The 26,545-nt window shown below is 33.5% G+C and overlaps 3 protein-coding genes across 8 annotated transcripts; 1 reads left to right on the top strand and 2 right to left on the bottom strand.

Moving 5' to 3' along the window:
• The first annotated feature begins 2,656 nt into the window (after window positions 1-2,656).
• Window positions 2,657-15,907, top strand: LOC148627215 (A disintegrin and metalloproteinase with thrombospondin motifs adt-1-like). 2 transcript variants are annotated; one of them, XM_088569735.1, is made up of 13 exons: window positions 2,657-2,897; window positions 3,748-3,938; window positions 8,651-8,818; window positions 9,123-9,287; window positions 9,587-9,751; window positions 10,495-10,662; window positions 11,118-11,288; window positions 13,047-13,214; window positions 13,440-13,625; window positions 13,926-14,096; window positions 14,540-14,713; window positions 14,921-15,109; window positions 15,466-15,907. In XM_088569735.1, exons 1-13 carry the CDS (start codon window positions 2,815-2,817, stop codon window positions 15,660-15,662), a joined length of 2,196 nt encoding a protein of 731 aa, XP_088425861.1. In that variant the 5' UTR covers window positions 2,657-2,814; the 3' UTR covers window positions 15,663-15,907. The 2 variants fall into 2 exon arrangements, with proteins under 2 accessions (XP_088425861.1, XP_088425852.1); XM_088569726.1 differs by having other exon boundaries at window positions 2,658-2,897; window positions 14,534-14,713.
• Window positions 15,908-16,572: 665 nt separating this feature from the next.
• On the bottom strand, window positions 16,573-21,731 carry LOC148627214 (uncharacterized). 5 transcript variants are annotated; one of them, XM_088569699.1, is made up of 2 exons: window positions 21,590-21,731; window positions 16,573-18,470 (listed from the first exon to the last, which is right to left on the bottom strand). In XM_088569699.1, the coding sequence occupies exon 2, from the start codon at window positions 18,410-18,412 to the stop codon at window positions 17,264-17,266; it is 1,149 nt and encodes a 382-aa protein (XP_088425825.1). In that variant the 5' UTR covers window positions 18,413-18,470; window positions 21,590-21,731; the 3' UTR covers window positions 16,573-17,263. The 5 variants fall into 5 exon arrangements, with proteins under 5 accessions (XP_088425825.1, XP_088425840.1, XP_088425818.1 ...); XM_088569714.1 differs by having other exon boundaries at window positions 21,677-21,696; XM_088569692.1 differs by having other exon boundaries at window positions 21,526-21,661.
• Window positions 21,732-23,199: 1,468 nt separating this feature from the next.
• On the bottom strand, window positions 23,200-26,537 carry LOC148627213 (uncharacterized). The gene is made up of 2 exons (XM_088564819.1): window positions 26,495-26,537; window positions 23,200-23,675 (listed from the first exon to the last, which is right to left on the bottom strand). The coding sequence occupies exons 1-2, from the start codon at window positions 26,535-26,537 to the stop codon at window positions 23,200-23,202; spliced, it is 519 nt and encodes a 172-aa protein (XP_088420945.1).
• Window positions 26,538-26,545: the final 8 nt, after the last annotated feature.

Raw genomic sequence — 26,545 nt, 5'->3', positions numbered from 1 at the left:
TAAATGTTGACAAAATGTTGGTCCCCAAGTCGGGAATATATATGTAACAATAGTGATAGAAATAAAAATCATGTTAAAACTTTGATATTTTTAACAAAGATATACAATTTACGTGCTAAAAAGTGTGATAATCTGTTCATTCTCAAATTTCCGTTTTTTAATATTTTGACGTCTTTGGGACAATCACAGCACATTTGCTAGACAATATGATTGATACAAGAAGATCTCCTGAAAAAATGCCAGATGGACAATGTGTTCAGTTATGCTATAAACGATCCTTTTCTTTCACAATGGGCAGATTTTAGTGTGTATGGGCTACCATCTTTCGCCCAAAAGTCCTGGAATACATTTAAGCATTGTCCTGGTTCAATAGAAAGCTTTGATGTTACATAGATGTTTTTTAATATGAAAAAGCTTGTTTGAAGTAGGGTACTTGAAAAAAAATGCCCATTAAAGGTGAAATGGAAGAAAATATGGGATTCCGACAATTCCCCATTTAATGAAAAATTCATTATTGTCACATTGAAACTGAAAAATACTCGCCTGAAATGAGAAGATGTATTGGATACATCGATAATTAGAACAATAGTACCTAACATGTCTATTGTACATAGTGTATATGCAAATCAAAAACATTTTTGTTCATGTTGAGATATTTTTTCATGGATAGGGGGGGGGGGGGCATTTTTTCATTTAACTTGACTTGGAAAAGTTCAAATATTTATTACCTGGGCTCATTTGGAAGCTAAGACACTATATTAATATATATAATAAAATTTCCCTTTTTACTATTTCATAGTAACTGTTACCCCAAGAAAAAAATCTAAGTGCCTGAATTGATAAGATATGATTGGGTATATCATTATCATAATTATAAATGCATAAAATATGTTTTATGATGTCGGAATGCTGTGAATGAGAATTAACTGAGACCAGTTTTCTAGGGGTTGGGGTAATATTTTTAACTCTTTTTGAAAATTCTTTCGTTAAAATTAGTCTTTGGTGATTTAATTATGTAGAAAATTAAATTATCTATCGAATGATACCAAATTTGAGAAGTTTTAGTGCAGCAATAACTTGTAGAGTCGAATTTATATGACTTTTAACGGAAAAATTGAAAAATCCCATTTTTCGATTTTTTTGATAAATTCTGATACGAAAATGGCCAAAATTCATCGAAACAATCCCTGATTTATTAACTGCGATAATACTAAACATAAAATATCAAATAAGACATTTTCACTGAAGCATAAATACTCTAGGTGTTTTGACATGGAAAAATATGTCAATTTAAGCGATTTTTCGGTGGGGTAGGGGTTCATTTTTTTTCATTTTACCCCCAAATCCCTTAGTGTTACCGCAACTCTCTTGAAACCATTGTAAAGCTGGGCTACATGATGATACATATATATGTTACTTTAATTCGTTTTGTAGAAACAAGAAGTTCGAAGAAAAAAGTGTTAAAAATGGATTTTTGCCTCAACGAGGTACAAAAAGTAGCAAAAAAGTACAAAAATGCTTTAGCTTATTGTTTTGGCGACAAAAAAGATTCGTAAATGAGAGGTATAAGGGTACCTGAAAATCATATTTTAGTTGATAAGTTGGGAGGGTGCACCCGGGGTTATCTAAGCCCACGTACTATAGTTGAATATTGCAATTGTAGATTTCATTCGTATACATATTTATGCGAATCTGTCCCCTAAAAAGTCCTCCGCAAAATTTCCCATTAAATTTGGGGCATATTTCAGGTCCAGGAATGCCACCTGTCGGATATAGTAGAGACTATGCCTTGTATTATAGAGAATGAAACAACATACAAGTATTTTGGTAACACGGGTATGTACATATAAATTTTCATAGAAAAAAAATAGACTCTTAAAGAGTATGAAAAATAAATAATCTAGCCAAGGATATAATGAAAATAAATAATCTGACTTTCATCAGGCTGGAAATAAAATTTCTGATCTGAAAAAATTTGCCAGGCCCCCCTTGGAATCTAATGGTCGTCCCCTAATAATAATACACCAAAAAAAAAAAACAAAAAAAACCCCAATAATGCACAAATTAGCCTTCTTAATCCAAACAAACGCACACACTCGCAACAATTTGCCCACACGGCACTCACTACTTGTCCGCATAAAAACAATTTCTCTCTTAATTTCTCTCGGGGTAGAGGAAGAGGTATTGCGAGTCGTTTATTCCAACGTAAGAAAAGCCAGAGTGGACACATTGGAGCTACAGGCCTAGGAATAACCTTATCAACACCGGTGTTCTATGTATCAATGCGTAAATGTAACAAGCAATAGAACTCCACCAAAACCTCATTTATTTTTAAACAGGTATTTGTAAGAATGTTAATTAGTTTGTAAATGTACATGGCTTGGAAGAAAAGTTTAGGTATTAAGAGTAAAATGCATGCCAAATGGAGATATCCGAGGTAAAGAAATTTACAATAAAAGCAAAATTTATTGTCGACTTCTTAATTGACCCATCATGTGAATGAATATAAAGGATGATACAGAGTAGATGGGGATACAAGATAAACCCATGAAGCGAGACAAAAAGGCTTTCTTATTACCGTATTGTAACTGTAAGGGATTGTCAGATGCATTTATGTAAAATTTTTAAGTAGTAACAGAATTCAACGGGAGTTTGAATAGAAAGACATAATTTTTAGTTATTCACAGTGAGCGTTTGGTCCGTGTCATTTGAAAAACAGCGGTGATAAAGGATGTTGTGAGATAATGATAGGAAAAACGGCACGTCCAACAGACTTTTACAGATTGTGTTATCATGCCATTGAATACATAAACAATGTTTTTATTTGGAAATAGACTACTGATGTTAACATGCACGGTTTATTTGGTAGAACTTGAAATGATCAGAGCTGTTGAGGAGTAAGTAGAAAACCTATAATAAAAAGGAAGGGGCACATTCTAATGTGATCTTAATTCCTTATTTGTTGTACATGTGTAATGACGTTTACTCTTCCTTTCGCTACTTTTTCAGAACTTTATACAAGATAACACGATTTTCATTTTTTTAAATAGATGACTTACTTCAAAACATTATACAAAATATTATGTAAATGTGATTTACATTTAAACACCAAAACTTACCGCGCCACAAAACACATCCAAGACACTACAGACAATGCTCTATTCTTAAAATGATTTTTGAGTAAAAATGACCGACCAATTGACTACAACTTTATGCTTATAACGGTTTAGGTATAAAGTTTTATAGTAAGCATGCGAATATAGATGAACTTTTATCATCCATATGAATGGGCCCGTGAGGGCATGAGACATTACAAAAATTAAAATTATAACAGCACATCACACTGAACTTACATTTTAAGCACATAACAAAAGTCTACAATGACTGATTTACCACACAGTACAATATAGTGTGTTGGATGTCAGGTACAACAGAGGTGAGACAAGAGGAAAAATAAATGTTCCAACCACAGATAGCTACTTACATTCAGTTGTTAAAATAACCCAAATAAACATTGCTGTTTTATTGTTTCAAAGGGCTTCAAGGATAAAATTGTTATATCCTTGTGTCGGGAGCAGAAGGAGCATTTTTCGGTTGATCTAAATGCTGAGGACACCAAAGGGCGATGCTTTATATAACTATTAAGAACTTTAACCACCAAAAACAATTTTAATATATCACATCACAGGGTAATACACATAATATTATAAAAAAACAAAAGCCTAGTATTCAAATATTCTATTTTAGGTCTAACTATTGCATGTGTGCAGAATGGGGACTATGGACAGAATTTGGACCATGTACGGCTCACTGTGGGGGAGGTTTAAAGTCTAGAAATAGACAGCGCTTGTGCCGAGATGATATACTCTATACTTCTGGTGAAATTAACTGTGTAAAGAAAACTACGCAGTTCCAAGTTTGTAATACACAGGAATGTGGTAAGTCCTTGTGTGTCAGCTCCGTATTCTTCGAGTTTTCTTGGACAGGATATTTATGAGAACATAGTCTTAAAATGTTAAGGTAAAAAAAATTAAAACGGATCTGGTTAAATTGTTAATACAGTGAACTCGCATATTCAAAAGAAAGGACAAAACTGATCTATTGATGCTTTGAATTACTGGAAAATACAAAATACCAATAAAAAAAAATTACGAGCATGTTATCGGTCGTAATTCAAATAAGGGAATCTGTCTTTTATGTCAAACCTTTAAAAAGAAAAAAAAATGCTTACGTAAGAACACAACAATTTCGGTATCGGTATTTGTATGTATGCATGTATGTATGTATGTATGTATGGGTGTGTGCTTTTGTTTTGAGAGGGTCTCAAATTCGTATAGTTACTACATTTTCCTATCATTCTTATTACACACGCATTTTCTTTAATAACATACTAACATAAAATCGTAATTGTTATCACGCACGTTTTCCTCTTACTTTGATTTCTAAATATGGTTGCTTTAACTTTAGCTATTACAGCTTCACTTAGTTATCGGGTCAAAACAAATATGAAGTTAGTATGTTGCGTTGTTTCGACAGCCAGTCCGTGATTAAAATAAGTATTTTAAAGTGATTTTTTCCAACTTCGATAGAATTATTGTGACTACAATCACTGTTTCCATTTTCCCTACTCATCAGAAGAATATGAGGTATGGAAACGTTATTCTACGTCATTGAAAAATTCCGTGATTACGAAGTTAATCGAAAATAAAGAATTTAAACAAAAATTATAGTTATTTCTTATCACACAAATGTGCTATCACGAATGAATCAGTAATACCCGGTAAATAATTTGATAATTAATTAAATAACGAATTCAGTTAAAATTACCAACTTCAAAATACTGATTTTACAAAATCAAACGAAAATTTGTCATTTCAAACTTTATATGTGGTAACAAATGACAAAGTAAAGATCTACTTCAATGTGTGACCTCGAAGTCAAATTATATTTTGGAAGATCCATAAGGGACTTCAAAACAATTGTAGCTGTTTTCAGTCTTGAAATTGTTATTAATAAATATTTTCTTGAATGTAATTTACAGAAAATGCTAGGCGGTAAGCTAAAAGGATCGAAATTTATATTATTTAACTTGTTCATCACACGTACACACCATGCTAACACCATTTACTAACAATTTTTGAAACACTTGCCCCGGGAACACTAAGTTAAAAACCACAAAAACATTTTGATAACTTTATTTAAAAGCCATATTTACAATAATTGCTTTTATTATATTACTTAAAAGATAGAAAAAGCTACAGTTTCATACTCATTGTGCTATGATTCAAGGTTGTATCATCGGCCCACCTTATTTTCTTCAATTAAGAGAAAATTAATGTTTTACCGAGAAGATCAAAACAATTACAATATGATGACGCTGCTTTGAAAGCGAATACCCTTTAGGCGTCCTACGTCCAACAGAGCTTGCTATGTTTGGGCCAAAAGAAAATATACTTTTAAGCCAAAGATATTTTGTTACGTGAATTCTCTTTACCTGTTATTTCAGGTAAGACGGTATACAGTCCCCTATAATATCTTTAAAAAAGTATTCCACCCATTAAGATACCCAATGAAAACTGCCTAGACCGAACTTCTTTTGGACTTTCAAAATGGTTCTTTTTAGACAATTCGGTTTACAATTGTCCAAAATACATTTAAAAAGACTTAAAAAGTATCTTGTTAAGACATGTTTTCGGATTATTCTGGGTTCGGTTTAATTAAATTTTACTGTAATGTTAACTTCAGGTGGATTAGTTTTTTCCAAGATGGAATGATTAAATAAAAAGGAGAAATGTATAATCGTCCCTTTTTCCTAGTTAAATATACTTCTAAAACAGGTGAAATAACATGGAGATTCACCGACTCCAAGTGTAAAGCAATTGTGAAAACTAATGACATATCAGGAAAGGGAATTTAGTCCAGCGGAATGAGGTAGATCTCTGAAAAATAAAAATAGGACAACGTTTACTTAATTCTTTGGCGTATGGAAGAAGTTTTATAATTATAAAAGCAAATTGGGTGTTAATATTTTATTATTGCCCAACTGCATGATTTAATAATGACCTATATGTATCTTCTTTTTTGGCCTAAATGTATTGTCGTTTGGTCCAAACGTAAAATACTGGCCCAATTTATTGTAAGTGGCTGGTTAAACCAATAAAAAAAGCAATGCTATGTATCGAAAAAATCGAAATCTTATTCAAGAATATCTTTAATGGATAAAGTGTATTTAACAGAGTAATCAAGGGAACCAAGATTCTAGCGGAAATCAAAAGAATGTAATCCAGGGACAAAGACCAGACAGGGAAAACGGACAAACACAACAAAGAAAATAAAGTAACTATAACAAAGTAACAAAAGTAAATGAGGCACTCGGACTCCACTAAAAACTGGGAGCATTGACCAGGTGCATCGGTAGGGTAAGCGTCCTCTGCTTTTCTATAAATATCTGCCGATTTGTTCATAGAAAGTCAATTACATACTACATTCATAGCAAATGGTTGCTTTCAAAAAATATGTTCCATGATGATGGTTACAATGTATCATTAATTTATTTAAAGTGACTTATTTATTACAAAAATACTACAACAAGCGAAAAACTGAACAAAAAATGTGTGTATGTGCCAACCGCAGGATTATATGTGTATTCCCATTGGTATACTATTTAAGCTGCAGGCTTTGATTTACATTTACGGAGATTATATGATATTACATACACCTGGTCATAACAACTGTTTATACTTTTAATAATTGCGCAAGTCCTGCTACGGGATAAATGCCTTTATTATTCAACAATGAACATCAAAGATTATTTTGTTACTTAAATAAAATGCCGAACAGAACTTTATTATGCATTTAGCAACTTCGAATAGGAGAGGGAACGAAAGTGCGACTGGAATAGGTTTGGTGTATACGTTTTTTTTTGTCAATCAATAGGTGAAAAAGACCAAAAAAATTTAATTACTAATGTTATTTCAAAAAAGTGTCAGATCATAAATATTTTTAGTATCTGTTGTCATCCTTGAACATTCCTACCAGAGGTAAATGAAACATTAATGGCTATTATTAAGTATGGCTTGCTCCTACTATACTTTAGTATGAATTAAAAATGTCAAAAAAGGAAATAATCTATGTATCGTTATTTATTTTTTGTTTGCAACAACCGCATGACTGTAAAAAGTCAAACGTCTGGCTTTTTTGGAAACACTTGAGTCGCATAAATATACAAGGTGACCAATATTACGAAAATACTTTTTGAGAATTACTTGCTGTAATCATAATCAACTTTACATCAGTGTTTTAGAGAAAAAGCGTCTAACATTATGACTCAGTCGTGGTTGGTTATCTGATTTCGCCGTAGTTGAATTATAAAAATAAATACGATTAAGCTATAAAGTATCCTGATTGTAGAAACCGGATAATCCACCTGTAGATAATAATTACATGTATGTATATCATCTTGTTATACAGGGAGCTCTGTGTTACTGTTTTGTCTCTTTTTGCTGATATCAATTCAATTAAAGCCCTGGCAGGAATTCTAGAACATTCAATAAAACGGAGTGCATATTGTGCAAATACCAAATACAATTGTTTCTCTCCCAAAACATTCAAATTTTTTCTATTGTTTACATGCACGTGAGTGTGAATTTTATTACCTACGGATATAAACAGTAAGGAGTAAATAATTTTTGTAGTTATTCATATTATCAAAATTTGTCTTAAAAATTTATTATGGAAGTGCCGGAGATACATGTTTCCAACAAACTTACAGCACTTCAGAGTCTGTTTGCTTAAGACCGGGGAACCCTGATTACAAAATTATTTTTTATTTAGAATAGTTGAAATTTTCATTGACAGGCAGACAGACAAACAGACAGTATATTTAATATACACCTTTCATATACAAAAATAAAATAAATATCAAGAACATTGAAAGTAATAAAATAACATACAATCGAGAGCCACCCTTTAAAAAGTTATAAGAGACTAATGTAAACATCATAGTAACACACATTATCTATATAAAACATTCTTCCTATTAATTAAAATATCATGGCGGATTGTGGCAGTGTAAAACATACATCTTCAGATGAGTTCAGCAAAATTATGAGTAAACTTTTGTTCATTTTCAAATCCGAAATAAATTGAAGCGATATATATATATATATCGCGTCAATTTATTAAAATTTATCAATCATGTTTTTAATAAAAACAAATGCTTAAGTAGAGGTCATTCATGCATGTCAAAAACCCACCAAATTCAGTTTTATTTCTTGTTCATAAACAGTAACTGATCACGTAACCAGTCTTAGTTTTTCACTTGGTTGTTGCGCTTTTGAGATAAAAAATATATAGATTGTACATGAAATTTGTACTTTGCAAGAGATCGTTCTTGATTTGGCTTCATTCGGTTGCTTTTAGTGGGAGATAAATGTATGATTTTCTCAAAAGTGCAAATCTGAATACAGGAAAAGTTGTTGTTATGTGAAAGTATGGCATATGTAGACTAAAAAAGCATCGTTGTTTGGTGGGTTTTTCTTGACCATGAATCACTTTACCATTGGTAGTGTCTGAATTTTATGTGGACTGGTACTTAAAACTAAGATACACAGATTTCTGCAAAGGACTTAATATAAAATTATTTATTTAGGATGTGAAGAGACATGTACTCCTTGGAGTAAATGGTCGGACGGTGCATGCACGTTGCAATGTGGCGGTGGTGTCTTGACTTCAGCAAGAACGAGGCAATGTCATGGGACTATTGGATGTTCAACTAAGGAGGAAGTTACTAAAGACTGTAATACGGAACCGTGCACAGGTATTTTTTTTTGCTTTAATGTACTAGTGTACATGTACATACATGCAACAAAGTAATTTAGACACGTTTTTTGACAATTTACTTAATTACTGACATCATCTAACGCGAATTCATATTGAACAAGGTTGGTAGACTATGCGTCATTCTAACCACCATTAACATTAAAATCAGTGTCACACAAGGATGTCATCATATACTTATAGACTTAACGAACTGCTTTCCTGTGATAAGTCAAACATATTCAGCGGCAAATTTATGCCCGAAATACGTCAAGTGAACGATTTTTTTCCGACATATTAAATAGGGTGTGTTTGCAATGAATGGTCTGCTTGGTCAGAATATGGCCCTTGCTCTACAGTTTGTGGAACAGGCGAACAGAGACGTAGTAGAAATAGAAACTGTCAACCAAAGATTCACTGTTTAGGAGCCTCTTTAGAATTTGACTCTACCTACTGCAATCTTGGAGTTTGTGAGTAATAACATAGTTTCTTTATGGGCTTTTATCGGGTTATAAAAATATATTGATGTGACTTTTTATGTAAAAAAAACAAAACAAAACAAAACAAAACAAAAATAAAAACAAAACAAAAACAAAATAAAACGTAAAAACACCACATGTTTTAAAAGGATAATTGTTCATATATGTTTTATCTCTTTTATATGACCACACTTAAATATGGTATTCGTTGTGACATTAAATTGACAAACTATACCTTTAGACATTTTGTTCATTTATTATTTATTTAAAGTCCAGTTTTATGGAAATAGGTTGCGATGATGCATGTACAGCATGGTCACACTGGAATGATTTAGGATGTTCTGCGTCCTGTGATTACGGAACGACGAATCGAACGAGAAATCGTGTTTGTGCTCTGGAGTCTTGTAAAGACGAGGAGGAAGCAATTGGTCATTGTAAAACCAAATCATGTCCAGGTAGTTCTGTGATGGTACTTTGTAACCGATGATATTCTCTCGTTGTCATCGCTTATTAAAATTAAGATTTAAAATTGATTATATAATACAGATCTCCTACGCAGACCTATAACGGCTTCCTGTTTTTTAGCGTATTACTACGCTAGCTTAGTATAGGCAATGCTAAACAGGATGTGAACAAAACACAACGCAAGAGCACTTTGAAAAAAAAAATATTTGGATTTTTTTTACCAATGTAGATGCATTTCTTTCATTTTGAAAGCATTTTTCACTAAAATTGATAAAATAATTAAACAAATAAAATTCGCCCGACCACCCCTAATTTTGAAAAAAAATTGGATAAGAATCTATGATTTTTTTTATGATGGGCTATACTGTACTAATTTGCATTTGGAGGTGGGATTTAATCCTGAGTGTGGCATAGGTGTAAAGCTTTGAAGTAGCGAATATATACACCCTCTGTGCAGGAGATTGAAATTTCTATAGTTGTTGAATTTGCTTATTTGATGCATAGAAATGTACGTTAGTCAATTGGCCGATTTTAGGACTATCTGAGAGTAGTAATGCATTGAAACATTCTGAATTGATTGTCCGTCAAGTATATGCACGTGAACAAAAGCACAGGATACCATTTAGACATGTGTTTTAGACTTGTTCGCATGTTTTTTTTTAAATGATAATTTCAAGTAAACGTATGCTCAACTGACAAGGAAAAAACAATTGTCTCTACTTTGAATTATTAGAAACTTGTGACTCAACTTGTACACAATGGGCTACATGGTCATGGTCTCCTTGCTCTGAATCCTGTGATGGTGGATATAAAACCGGAAATAGAACAAGGACATGTGTATTTCAAGATTGTTTGGAAGAAGAAACAAGTACTGTGCCTTGTAATACTGTTAGATGTTCTGGTAAGTAAATAGTATAAATTGCATCAATCAAAGATATTTGTATGTAAAATGTCACAAGTACACACTGTCAATTGGTTTACGGAAAATTTTTGACTGGGGAAGGATACTAAATCTACCATTGTTATTTGCAACAAATATATATAATACCAAAAAAAAATTATTTAAAAGGGACAAAAATAATATATAGTAATCGAGCGAAGAAGTATGGAAGAGATATGTCTAATTTAGTATCGTAACTGGTGCACTGCTGAAAAAGGTATGTCTGTAACGCTAGAATTCTCTGGTATTCTCTTTGGTCATCAAGTCGGCACACACTAATATTTTCTCAAAAACAGATTAATGATTTTACTTAAACTTATAACAATTCCTAGTTTGCATTTAACTCTCATAGTATTCCTTTTTTCAAGAAACGTTTTAGTATTCAACTACATGCAGTGTTGTATATATAATTTCAGCTTGTAATGCCACAATAGACTGTTCTGAATGGGGTAACTGGACTGAAGGGTACTGTTCAAAATCATGTGACATTGGAATACGTCTGAAAACCAGGTCTCGAACATGCAACGCTGCAGATTGCGGAGTAATCGACACTTATGAAGAAGTTTGTAAGGAGAAAACATGCACAGGTTTGTATATGATAAAGTCGGTTTTATAGAGTAATCAAGGGAACCAAGGTTATAGCGGAAATCAAAAGAATGTAATCCAGGGACAAAGACCAGACATGGAAAACAGACATATTCAACAAAGAACATAAAGTAACTAAAATCATACATACAAAGTGACAAAAGTATATGAGCAACTCGGACTCCACTAAAAACTGGGAGCATGGACCAGGTGCACCGGTAGGGTAAGCGTCCTCTGCTTTTCTAGAAACACCCGCCGAGTTGCTCATAAAAAGTCAAGTCCGGGGTAGACAAACGAGGGAAGGAAAACTATGACCCGTTGAATAAATAAGTTTTCATGGTGCTGATGGATACACCATAACGATCCACGAGTTGATGATAACGACCATAAAACTTCTGTAGTGATGACTTCAATCTTGTAGCAACATAGCCCTGTTCCAGAAGCCTATTTGTTAGAGTTCTAGCGCGATACAAAAAGTCTGCGTTGCTTCGGCAAGCTCTGGCATAACGTATGAGCTGTAATTATAATATTATGATTTTACCCTATTGCTTTATATTAAAACAAAAATGCATGCTTTGGACCATTCGTATTGTTGTTAAGTCGCCAATATTAATATTTCGTGTACTCGTAATTTCAGTACTTTATATTCCCATATTTTGCATGATTATATATTACTACACCACCTTATGCTGCTGATCGGTGCCGTAAAACCGTGAATTCTAGCCTCATTCGAGATCAAAACGTACATATACCTTTTAAATATCATACACATGTGTTATAGGTGTGTTTTTTTGCTTAGGTCATAAACATTATCAGGGCCTCGATATCATATCAAGGGAACTAAGATTCTAGTGGAAGTTACCAGATTTTAGAGAATATTGCATTCGTGCCATTTCGGATGTTGAAAGCAAGCCAAAGATGGTACTGTTACGGTTAGGTTAATTCAGAAAATTTGGTCTCATTTTGTTGAAATAAGGCTGTTTTAGGCTGTCCGCACAGAAAGTTCAAGTGTTTTGTCATAAAAAGTACATGTTTTTCTAATCCTTGATGTGTGAAGGTTCAAGTAATTTTAAGTAATTTAGTGATTATTGTTATAAAATCCAGTAGCCATGGTAACATACTGAAAAAAAATATTACTGAGTTTTAGTACAAATCATAGTTGCCTTTCAAAAACTAACAGCCAAATACGGTTTTAGAAAATATCAGGCACTTAGACACTAGCACAGAATGAAAGCATGCATGGAGGAGGTGGGAAAATGGTAAAAATAAGAGCAGTCTTCTTTCTTCATTTTCTCACTATTTTAGTTCCAAAAGTTCGCGCGAAATAAGTTTTTTTTTTTAAATCAGCCAGCTGATGCTGAGGACAGAACCTTATACGGCACGGGACTGAAACGTTCCGGGCACCATTCTTCATTTGAATTACATTTGTTAACCATTACATATATTATATCTGTCTTTGAATAAATGCTTAACTACATTTAAACAGTATATCCACCAAATTTCAACTTTTAATTTTAAGTTTAACAAAATTTGACCGGGTCAGCTTGATGTGCGAAACAGTGTGCCTAAATGTAACTTTATAGTGCACCAAAATCAGTGACATAGAAGATTTGACGATTAGCGAATTTGAAGACTTCTGTCTTTGATGTTATATGATATCTTACAACAAATTCATAATAAAAATATTCTCTTTTATGATTTGAAATTCTGAACCTACAAGGAATATCTTTTTCAAGTTGTTCTTATTTTCTCACTGAAAGCAACATGCGACTCTACATGCAGTGCTTGGTCCTCTTGGCAAGATTCAGACTGTAGCCAGAGCTGTGATGAAGGCCGGATGGAGCGTCATCGAAACAGGACATGCGTACACGATGACTGTACAACAACGGATGAAACATCCACTAGTTGTAATATCAAGGTATGCAGCGGTAAGTATAAATTATTTAGTATTTTTAATATTTGTGTTGTCTGTGAGTTCAAAGGCAATCCTCGTAGAATTGTTATGATGTGGATGTAAATTTTTTTTTTAATTTTTAAAGGATAAGGGTAGACTTGGTTTCAGTTTTAGTCAATTCGTATATACAGTATATCTCTTGTTTGCATCGTTTTTATTACATTTGTATTTCAGTAGTTCATTTCTATATATGTTCTAGGAGATATGACTAACACCGGCTCTTGTGATACAATGTGTACGCAATGGAGTGCCTGGAAGAGCACAGAATGTCCTGTCACATGTGACGGAGGTGTACTGACGTGGAACAGGACGAGACAGTGCCTTGAAAATACTTGTTCTGAATTTGAAGGCGCAGTGTCCAACTGTAACCCACAACCCTGTGATGGTATAATTTTATCTTTGAAACAATGATGACCGTCTATTTACATTTCTGTTTGTTTGCTTGGCTTAATCTTAACATCTCTGTTATCCATTTTTAGTTCATATAAACAATATATGTTGTCTTTAACCTGTGTATTTGACTGTCATTCAATCATAGCAAATCAAAAATGGGGCTAGATTTATTTTGTCCTTCCTGTTACTTGGCTAACAAATGTTGTTCGTGTGTAATTAAAAGTGATATTCTTTTTTCATATACTACATTAATTATTATAACCTTGTTCTTTTTTTTCTATAAATAATTTAGAAAAATGTGACTCAATATGTTCCGAATGGTCTGCATGGAGTAAAACAGAAGACTGTTCTGCCACGTGTGGTATTGGACAGAGATTGAAATCTAGAACTAGAATTTGCCTTCAAAAAGAATGCATAACGGAAGATAAAGTATCCGAGGAGTGTAACCTTGCAGACTGTCTAGGTGAATTATGGTCACGTTGCTTCCATTATATAACATTCAACTATTTTCATCCCTTTGTTTCAGATCCTTCTTGTTCCCTTGTCTTCTAGGAAGATTTTAAATTTGACTTTTGTTAATTTGAACTGAGGAAAAGTTTTACCCTTTCCATAACAAAATCTGTTCAAATGATAATGGCTGTTATTGCTGTAACTTAATTTCGTCTCGGACATTAAGCTGATGATGACAATAAGGCTATAATATACCTTAACTGTCTTTCATGATCTCTGCCATAGATAAACATGATATTCAATAATCATTACACACAGGGTTCTTTCTTAATTTAGAATTTTAGAATTGTTCATGATTACCTCCCTTTTAAACATTTTCTTATTTATTTGAAATTTTAAGATGTAACGAAACGGTGTTATCAGTTAAAAATATGCTACTGTGCTGTTTAGTTACAGAACCAGGCTGTAATATAGAATGTAATATTTGGTCTGAGTGGTACAAAGAACCTTGCTCTGTATCGTGTGGGACTGGTTTTACAACAAAGAACAGGAAAAGATCGTGTAAGAATGAAAGCCACTGCCCAGAAAACGAGTCACAGAAGAGTAACTGTTACATGAACAGCTGTCCAGGTTAGTCACCAGAGGACACTTGATGTTTTATGCAAAGAACATTAAAAATTAGTAATAAAAGTAGTCTGTTTTGTTAGTGAAGCTTTAAAAGTCGATGATAGAAAAAAAGAGAAACACTTTCTCTTCATTTCTGAAAATACACTTTTAAGTTTTCTTATTAAGTTTTCTCTTTTATTATGATTTGTATTAATTTTTTTATCATCATAGAAAACTGTGACACTTATTGTGGACCATGGTCGGCATGGTTCAATGCAGATTGTTCCTCATCATGTGGGCTTGGAATGAGGTATAGAGCACGAGGAAGAAAATGTTCTGAGGAAAATTGCCCCTCTATGGAGGAACTAAACGTACCATGTCAAGAAATGGCATGTCCAAGTGTTATTCAGAATGATCAGGGTAAGTGTTATTCAGAATGATCAGGGTAAGTGTTATCCAGAATGATCAGGGTAAGGTATTTTGGTGCAAAATTAAAATGTAAATTACGTGTAAATATTGTCATAAGTTTAAAAGTAAAAAGGAAAATTCAGTGAGTATACTTTTCAAAGGATATGTATTTATTGTTTTAGCAGCATGTATGGAAATGATATTATTATTTTTATTTTTGTCACATGTGCTTGAACGTGTCTTTCTTGGAGACTTTGCCTCTCATACATGAATTTTTGGATTTTAATTTTCAATTTTAGTTATAGTGTTTGTTAAAGGAAATATTTTTTCCTTGCATTTGACATTGTTTTCATTTTTTATTTCTGAAGGTTCTCGTCCAACCCAAACAACGTTGAACCTCTGTCAAACTGGTTTGTCCACTTACATACCACATCCAACGGACTGTGAAAAGTTCATTCAGTGTGCTTTTGGACGAACGCACACCATAAAATGTCCCGATACCACAGGATGGAACACAGAAATAAATGCATGCGATCATAAAAGGAATATACCAGGATGCATTTGATTACAATATACCCGGATGCATTCGATTCTATGGAGAGTTTGTATGTTCTTTTCTTGAAAATACCTTTTAATACGACCCTAACACAGACATCATGACATATTCCATATTTAAACTACGTGTACAAGTATTTTTATTATGATACTTGTTAAGTCCTAATCTTACCGTAATCATATTCAGTGATATTATGCTATTATTATGAATTGCAGTTTTTTCCTACAGATGTACCTTTAAATAAAACCCTAACTACTTTTTGCTATTATTGATATGTGCCCACAAAAACTCGTCGTAGTTGTATTTCCAAATCCGTATCATTATTTTGGTGTTCTGTCAGTTGTCATGTAATTATAGAATAATTGTTTCAACGAGACTCACAGCAGAACCTCTTTTCGTTATCCATGTCCATTGACATATTAATACAATGTCAGTTTTTTGCTGACACTGTCCATATCGATTATACTACAAAATAAACTTTCAAGATATTTGCATCGAATATTTAATGAAGATATGAGACAAGTTAACGAAATGCAGCTGTAACACCAACAATTACCCTTTACCTAAATGTTAAACTATCATTCTTCGTAAGAAGCAAGCTGCTATTATTGGCAAACAGTTTTTCAAGAAATAATTAGTCAGGTTCTTTGATAACAAAGGTAGCATTTTTCAGTATTGGTGCAAAGAAAAAAATCTGGGTAGGTAAATCTCCTTGTCAGTTGTCTAGTAAACCACACAATGAAGTTCAATAGGTGATTGTCGTTTAATCAATTTAATTACTCGCTGTAATATCCACCTTTTTAATATTTAAGAGACTGGATGATATTTCTGATTGGAATTGTTGTACACGCTTGATTCTACTCAGAATGGTATGTCACTTTAACTTATCCCTACACCTTATTCACAAGACAAGTGCAAATATCTGTCGGCAATACATAAGACTTGCATTACATGGTTGAAACATCACTACTAAACAAGTGCTCTTCGTGCTCATTAAAGTAATCATGTTTCCATTGGGTAACTAATGTGAAGCCATTATTAGTCTTAAGATGGTAAAAAATCGAATATTTCTAGCAGATTGTATTACAAATTTAGAAACTGAATTTGCGGAGTTTTTATCAACAAATTAGGATTTTTTCAGATGTTGCAAAAAAGCAGTATTGTAGCATAATACGAGAAAAAATGCAACTTATGTTTCTCATTTGTTTCGAAGACTTCAAAGTATATGTTAAGAACTAATGAATTAATTTATGAAAAACAAGTAAATAAACATCATATGGTAATTAATTATATATTTTTTATATGAATAGAGTTTGTTTTTGTATGACATTTACATTTCTTTCCATGTTTTATATGCACAAAAAACTTATATCAACATTTTGGTCCTAAACATATGTTTCCATGTTTTAACATATATGAAAACATGAGTTCCATTTTTTCATGCGTAAGATCTGAAATGACAAGATTGCAATAAGAAAAGCACGCGATAATTGTAGATAATGACAAAGTTTGAAAGTAAATGCACTCTGCCCTTATTCACATTTATGCATTCAAACAAATGGCAAACCTAATTAGCACAGAACATAACCCTATGTAAATCAATATTATCATTAATACACAATCTTTTGTAAGCGGGCTCTTTCTACGACACGAGCCAATTCTTCATCCTCGCGCAGTAATCGATCCAAAGCACTTCTCATGAAAGTGAACGCTCGCAGTGGTATATGACTAAGCAAGTTAATATCCTCGTCAAAGAAATGTGGAAGTTGCATTCTCCTGACATAGTCCAGAAGACGTCGGATGAGATGTTTAAGACAATCATCGATGGCGAATCGTTGCCATCTTGGGGTTTCGTCTATTTCGAAGTCAGATTCATGAAGAAGTACTGTTTTTATGTGGTATGGAGTAATATGTTTTAGTTGCCACTCATTTTGGCATATGAAGGCGAGAAGTTTTGCTGCATTGATTCTTTGAAGTTTATCCCCCGTTGCTATTGCTCTCATAATAGCTTCCTCATTCATAGAATAATTTATTCGCCATCTCATGTCAGAAATAGGGTTTATGTCGTGCTCAAATGGACGGGTAACGTAAAAGGGACCTCGCTTCGTTACGGCTATAGCAGGAACGATCTCAACCATCTGACCCTCGGATAAAACCAACAATAAATGAGGTACATCATTTTTAAATTCTACTTTCAAATCAAGGTCATTCATTGCACTGTATCGCCCTGCTGGAACAGAATCTGTTGTGAGTGAAGTGTTATGACGGTTAAGTTTCTGTATTGCCCATGAAAAAACTTTATAAACTGAAAATACTGTTTTTCTAGGACAGAGATTAGTCCGATCCTCTGATCTTAATTCTAAATTGTACACTTTAACGCTCATTTCCGTTTTCTCCTTTGGCATTGGAAAAACTGCATATCCTGCCTCTAACTGCTTACCGATCATTTTGCCCACTTTTAAAGGTACTAGATAAGCTGGTACTTGTTTTTCAAACGGCTTCCAAGGTGGAATATCTCCCGCATAAATCGGACTATCTTTCATTTCCAATTTAAAAGGATTCGTTTTCAAGTGTGATTGAAGAGCATTCATACACAGCAGAAATTGTTTCTTGACTGATTCCGTTGGTTTTATGTCTTCTTTTCGAACTCGCTCCATCGTGAGGTTGATTTCATGACGGAGCCGAGTGTGCGGTAGTTTTTCCGTCTTTTGTCGATGGAGGGATGGGAGGTATTCATGTCGTAGAATTCGGACGGTCATTTGTCTGTTCAATGGTTCACATTTTTCAGGTTTTGTTTTCCTGACCGTTGCTACAAACCTACAACAGAAAAAAATACATACTTACATATAGTGTATTACAGAAATGACTGATATTCATGTGGTATACTAGTACTGGTGCATACAGACATGTAATTACATAATTAATCAAGTATGAAAATAACAAGTGTTTTATAATCAAATACAAACGACAAAGCAAGTTCATTTAGATCGAATTAGTTTGCTCTAAAAAGTTCAATATTTGTTATTTGACTTGTCTTTTCTCACAATTTTTGTCTAATATTCATTAACTGTATTTTTTACTCATTTAAAATACTTTATTATGAATGTTTAAAGTAGAAAATTATCTCTGCATTGACTAAAATAGTCGATTGTTTCATTTTTTCCTAATTTTTTTTTTCAGATTGAGTATCTGGACACCTAAATTAACTTACATTATTTCGTGAGAAAATTACTTCATATACACATTCCATGTTTAAATCCTATGTAAGACATGATGCACTCTTGTAACAAAATTTAGAAGTTTAAAATTACTTTAAAGTTGAAATATTGAGACATTGATTAGTCGTGAAGATTTAAAAATTGATAAAGAATCTCATTATAAAAATTGACGATAAGCCATGACTAAAGGGGGAGATCTGATAAAATTGTCCATTAATATGCGACACATCTTGATACACTATGTGTTAAACACGGTTCGATCCCCGACGCAATACAATAAATACTGGTATATCTAACCTACATCGTATTGACTGGGTAAATTAGGTATTCTTTGTTGAATCGAATTGTCAAGTTAGTCAGTAAAACAAACACAGCTGAAGTATCATTGTATACCAGTTCGTCTTCACGTAAACGACCAACTAAGAATTTATCATATTTATAACTATTACAATTGATGTACACTTAGTAAAGCATACCCACTGTGTGATAATGACTTTTTATACTTTCAATTTGCACCAGTCATCATGATATCATTACATAGTACATGTATCACTGGCAAACTGACTTGAACAAAGTGCATATATTCACATGGTTAAAATTTTCGCATGATTTTCACATGAATTTTATGTAAATCGAGGAAAGAAATTTTGTGTAGTTTAATATATTAAATATATGTAAATTGAGCCTTCACATGAGTTTAACGTAAAAATTCACATGAAAATCAAGTGAAGCAAATTTCAAGTAGAAATCACGGATCACATGTTCAGTACACGTTAATGTCGTGTATAAGGCATTTAATGATACCCCTGATAGTTAAAAAGCATTTTTGGGGGTAATAACAACTTAAAATGGCCGTAACCTTTGTGTCAATTATCCGACCATTCTAAAATTTGTCCTCGATCTGTATGTTTTGATACTAAATAACTGTATATCCTAAAGTTTCTTCTGAACATATCATCTGGAAACCATCGGAAGACGGACGGCACGCAATTTTTCGGAGGATATCACACAATACCTCGCAACTTCGTGTGTTTGGCGGGGTATAAATGGAGGATATCACACAATACCTCGCCACTTTGTGTGCTTGACGGGGTACAAACGGAGGATATCACACAATAATTCGCTACACTCTTCACGTTGACGTACTCCCAAACAGAGTGGAGAAACGCTCTCGGACCCACGTGGGGTCTGGGAGTAGGCCAGACCGTCAACAGAGCAGCCTAGCCGCTACTAGTACTCTGAGTTCTTCGGTCGGTATCCCGAAGGCTGGGCTCGGCTACCTCCAACTGCTAACAGAATCCCCGTAAGGGGCGGTCGTGCGAGATCCGTAAGGATAGTCAAGACCGTGAAAACCCCCAATCATCATCAATAATTAGCCACTTCGTGTCCTTGGCGGGGTATAAACGGAGGATATCACACAATACATGTACCGCGCCACTTCGTGTCCTTGACGGGGTATAAACATTGCTGTTACAATATGTTACAATCAACACGCTGAAAAATCTTTCATTTACAGAGTTACAAGTATCATGTAAAGACTTATACAAATGTCGTTTTTTTGTGCTTGCTTGCATCACAAAACTTCAAATAAACAATAAAAATGTATCAGATGACACTTTTTTTTTTGCATAAAAAATACTTTTTTTCAAATCCCCGAATGGCTACAAAACTAGAACTTAAGTAGCTTATAAACGATAGTGATTACCTCGATAGTGATTGCCTCGATTTTGTAACCAGAAAAAATCTGGCATAAATGCTACAAATATAACACTCGTTTTTTTCAGACAATAACAAAAGAAAAAGTTCTTTGTTGATCTTTGAGGCATTTGAAAACAATTAAAATAACAATTCCTCATCATTTTCATGGTTATTTCTTTATCACCAAAGGAGTACTATAATCACCAAAGGAGTACTATATAATTATGATGGGTTTTAAATGACTATCATATATATATCGTCCTTAACGACAAGATAATGACAAAAAAGATTGCATCTAAATGTTTAAATGTTGTAGTGGTATTGTTTAACAACTTTGGGTATATTGTGTTAAGAACTGAAACTGTGTCTTTTAAAACACCGATAGTCTCTAAAGTTACCAAGTAATATATTGCATGGTATTTTCAAATAATATTTTCATTTTTAAGCCGTTGAATTTAAATTCATCAGTTGTTCTATATTACATGTGTATATCAAAAGACCATCTAACTGTTTCATTCGTAACAGTTGTATTATCTAAGAGCTACGAAAACGTTAATAAGCAACTTACTAGCAGAGAAAACCTACATATTCGATGCACCTGGTTCGGGCTGAAAATATTTTTTATGGTTTCCAATTTACGCATTTGTTTTATTTGAACCGTGGTTACTACTGATTTTTCTCTACATCAAAAACAGAGTTGAAAATTCTCGTGACACTTGGAAATACGCGTTAGAGAAATAATCCTTTATATTAAAACATAATCCCTACTTGTGTACAGAAATGTTCTGCAGTCAAAAATACTTTTCACAATTTGATTTTATCTTTAAAATGTTGCCACGATTTAACATTCGATTAATTATAGACATCTACCTCTATTTAAAACCTACAAGAATTTTGTTAGTGATCACGTACTTGAAGAATTGCAATTCCATGACCAAAAAAGAAAAAAATCATACCTTCAGAATTTGAAAAAAAACAAAAATAGAGTAGCCCTGTTTCTCTATTCCCACCTATACTGACCGAAACAGAATATTAAAGTTCAATTAACATGTATTGTACGCATTCCGTCAGCCACTATATTTTAAAAATCCCAATTATAGTCCGTACTTTTAAGACAGGACGATTTATTGTGTCAATCTAAGATTGTTTGGTCTACAAATACAAACAATCGAATTCTTTGATGAGCTCTGTTGTCCATGTTTACCCAAATATGTGTCATATTTAAGAAGTAATTTTGCTTAAAATTGACAGGGTAAACAACGTGGTTTATTGAAATAGGAATTTTAACTCTATTAGGTATATGTATGATTAAAGGTTCCAACTATGTCTGAAATATTAAACGTTTTCTTTTTTTATAAATAAGAATTCGGATATATATATATTTACTGGTAAGATTATAACCCTTAATGAATAAATCAGACTGTAAATCCTAAGAAGTAGCTTCCCGTCTATCTAGATTTACTTATTTAAAGAAGATACCGAAGTTTAACCGCTCTTCTCTTTCGACATCGGACAGCGGATGGATTACAGTGGAAAAGGCTAACAAGTCTTTCTAGGAAATCTTTTTAAGAATGTTATCTGAAATGCGGAAATGGCATTCATTTCTTTTAAGTTTCAAGAATTCGAGTTATGAATTATATAAAATGTATTTTCATCATCAAAGGGAGATAAGTCATTTTATACTCCAGGACGAACGAACTGTCGGTTCGTCTACAATAGACTATGAACTACATATGTATGCGCTTATATTGTCAAATTCATGTGTTTTATTCTGACCACGATTCATCATTTTTCAACTTAACCTGATTCTTACAGATTTCAGCATTTAATGTTGTGTATGTATAATTTTAATTTAAGTTGATACTAGAAATTCCTTTTTAAACTGTTCAGGGGCGGATCCAGAGTTTGAGTTTGGGGGGGGGGGCGTTAATTGAATTAAATGCCGTGCAAAGCAAGGCAAAAAATATTATGGGGTGAAACTTGGTGAAAAATTAAGATCTCACGCAAGCATTTTTTTTACCGATTTATAGGGGGCGTACGTCCGGCACGCCCGTGCTTGGATCCGCGCCTGCTGTTTCCACCACATTGTATTTCAAACTTAATAACTCTATTTTGTAAAGCATTGTTGTACTATCGTAATCGGATAAAAGTCCCAAAAGTAATACCCAAAACATGATAAACAATAACAATCTGAAGATATGATTCACTTCTTAGTACCATTTACTACCGATCATACGGTAGCCTCATATCGGACCTAGCTATTACTTCTACCCGTAAACCCCCACTCATAGTATAGTTAATAGAAAATGCTTGTCAAAACTTTTGTTGGTACGGATAAGACTATGATGTTAAAGAACTTTGTGTATAGGAATAGTCAGCTGATGGTCAGCGTCTCTCATATCGTGCAAATAATCGGCTAAAACTGTGTTACGAAAGATTTTTGGGGGTTTTAGTGGTTTATATCCACAAAGACTGTCGAATTATCAACTCAACTACCTGCTAGAAGCAACGATGTCCTAGCTTTATAATGCACGAAATGAATGGTGTAACGGATATACAGAAAGACTTTTTCAACTTTATTGTTATAGTGTTATTTAACTATTGAAATGAAACAAAGTTTAAATTCGCAATCATTTTGAACAAACAACGCACGTCATAAAAGCATTGTTTTGGTACGGAGGACAGGGAAGCGAACCACAAGCTGTCTTCACAGGGTAAAATAGCTTGCCATTTTCATCTTTCTGGCCATGGGGTAAAACTTCCGGCTCCCCATCAAGACATACATATTGCGAAGCAGCACCATGTTTGTAACTTCCGCTTGCAAATTTCCCACTGTATTCCACAATCCAGCCATTGTAGCACTTGTCTTTTCCTGGAACCATTAGTGTCACCGACTTTTGTGGCGCGTAACATACAGCACATGGCACGTCGTTGTCAAATACGTGTCCTCCGAAGAAATTGTCTTCATATTCCGCGCCGTACATAATCGATACATCCCCATACGGATTCTGTAACACTGCGTTTGTGATCAGATCACGATCACGAGGAACACATATGTAGTCAGCCGCTCCAACGCTAATATCATAACCACTTCCCGCCGCAATACCTGGTTTAAGAAAAAAGTACTCTAGTTATGAATAATAAATACATTACATGTGATGTAGATTGATTTATAATCTTTTATACCGGTATTTAATGGGAAACTTCAATTGTCCAAAAATATGTAATTTTCTTTAACGATTAATTGATTGTGTGCTTTTTAACTTTTCGGGAAGCTTTTTTCTGGCGGTTACGATCATCAGTCATTGACAAAAAATGCATCTTTCTAATATTATTTTTTAAATTCTATAAATGTTAAAGTATTTTCATAGAAAAAAAAAACATAAAATAAAATGCATAGTATTAAAGTTTAATATTCCAATCAAATCAAATACTAAAAGCCAAGGACTCATGAGTGCTCAATGTATATGTTACAGGGCAAATTGGAATCCAGTAGGATCCGGAATCCTCCTAGGCCAAATTGGAATTCTAATTTCTACTATGAGAAATTAGAATTCCAATTTTTACTGGATTTTATTCAGTGCAAATTAGAATTCTTACTTGTCCTAGGAGAAATTAGAATTCCAATTTGCACTAGAGGATTCTGGATCCTAGTGTCAACTGTCAGTTTTAAGCCGTATACAAAAAAAGTTTCCTGATTTTTCTCAAAGATGTATGCAACCAACTACTACTATACAGCCAAAATGCGCCACATATGATAATCATATGGTGCTCGATTCATATGTTAAACATATATGTATGATGCAAACCATATGATTCTCATGTGGGGCATATTTGGCTGTGTAAAGTCAACTAATATCTTCTAGTACTACGAAGTGGTCATCAGATTTGCTGCATACTTAGAATATTTTGGCATCAAGCCAATAAGTTGTTTCTTCCATTACATGAAAAACATCCGGAGGAAAGCACAAGAAAAATGATGGTTGACCATACATGTATGACACTGATACATTGGCCAACCCATGATACCAACAGTTGAAGATTCAATACCTAACCAGATATAGATTAGGAGGATACCTACTACACTTATTTCACTACATTACACTCACTCTACTGACAATGATACTACATACATCTCGAGGGTTTGGCACAGTAAACCTATGACACATGTCTAACATTTACAAACTCATACAACTACACTTAAAAATATCGAAGCCATCAACGGCCTAACCATGATAATTCGGTATGCAGCTGGTGGCAAGAAAGCAGTCAAAAAGATGAAGAACTTTGACATCAACTACAGATAAGAAGACTTTTAAGTAAGACAACACAAAATTGGGCCATGAAGCATCCACGCCGAACGAAATTTTAAGACTTAAGTATTATAGTTTGTATCACATATGTGATCTAGTGCTTTGATTGGTTATATTTCATATCTGTTCAGTAAAACATGCTTGCTTGAGCCTACTTATGTTATGAAATAAATAATACATATTACAAATAATACATATTATTTAAGTTTGTTTCTTTCTCTCAAATATCAATATAACAATGGAAATAATCACACTTATGAAAACACTAAACACCAGATAAAATTAATTTATGTTAAAACTGTTAATGACGAGGGTTTTTCAGGCAAATATTATAGAGAAGCGCAAAAAAAAATGAAATGCAGCAATATTTATTCGTAGTTATTTTACAAGCTTAAATACTAGTCTCTTTTTAATGTCGATGTGTTTAATTGGACCATTCACTTCAACAAACGACTTATGTGTCATGTTAGTGAGTAAATGATCGGATTTAAGCATGATGGATAAAATCTGGAAAAATATTTTTTTAGGTCTTATAGTCCAATCATAGACTAGAAAAAACTGTGCAAGCCCACAAAGAGAATACCCCGCCTCAAATGGAGTTCAGTGTATTACCTATAAGTTTTATCATCTCCCTTATAACTCCTCTGACAGTAATTTTATTCCTCCATGATGCCCATCCTTCCTATAACTTTCCATTAAAATTCTTGACTACATTTTGCGCTTATGAGGTATTAACATGTAAAACCCTGAAGTTGGAGTGCTCCGACAGTAACTATATTCCTTCCTGCACATCTATATATGATGTGTTGTGGTTAAGGAGGAGTTGTCCTTACACGAAATGTGGACAGACGGATGGACAAACAAAGACAGACGGAATGTTTTCTATATATCCCATATTTTCCTTGCGGGGGTATAAAAATATTAGGCTCAATTTTTCGTTTTCTTGGGTACACTTATTCAGTGAAATTGACATGGAAAATGGTGGCATCCAACCGACAACGTAACATGGTTGTCAAAATGAATACGGATTACTGTTAACCATTTAAAAAAAATGTTGTTCTCCAGATATACGAAATCGAAATTGAATGGAATAAAGAAAAAAATACCGTTTCACATCTGAAATCGGCACACATTTTTATCAAAGCATTGACGCAAATGTTTTTACGATAGCTATGATATGTACACGGAGTTAACACTGTTGTAAAACAGCGGAGACTGTAGAAGTTGAAAAAAATGCACGAAAATATATTGGCATTTATTACATTCATAGACAAGCTCGGTGCTATTCCATCACAGGTTGTCCTACACCATCTTGTGTAAATTGCACCTGAAATATAAGTACATTTAAACTAAATAAAGGACACGCTAAAATGTTTAATCAAGTTCTAAATTCTGAATAATAAAAAACGAACTTTAGACCAAAAACACCGCGTCGTCTGTATTATGAACTGTTTTCACCCGATGATGGAACACGCCCAGATTCTTCTTTCACGGGTAAACTACATTTTTTTCGTGCCTCATGAATATTTATGATAAGTTCCTTACATTTGTTTCGCTCGCCCTACATTAAAAGTTTAGATAATTCAATGTAGCTAGAAAGAGGGTTACGTACCTCTCTGAGAACTGGCTCTCAATTGCTTAATCTCAGATTCCATTTTCAGTA

The sequence above is a fragment of the Perna viridis genome, chromosome 1, assembly GCF_037379345.1.
Source record: "Perna viridis isolate PV_CMFRI_1.1 ecotype Kerala chromosome 1, ASM3737934v1, whole genome shotgun sequence".
Lineage (NCBI taxonomy): Eukaryota > Metazoa > Mollusca > Bivalvia > Mytilida > Mytilidae > Perna > Perna viridis.
Note: the sequence above shows the minus strand (reverse complement) of the source record. Positions and strands in the feature narration are given on the sequence as shown.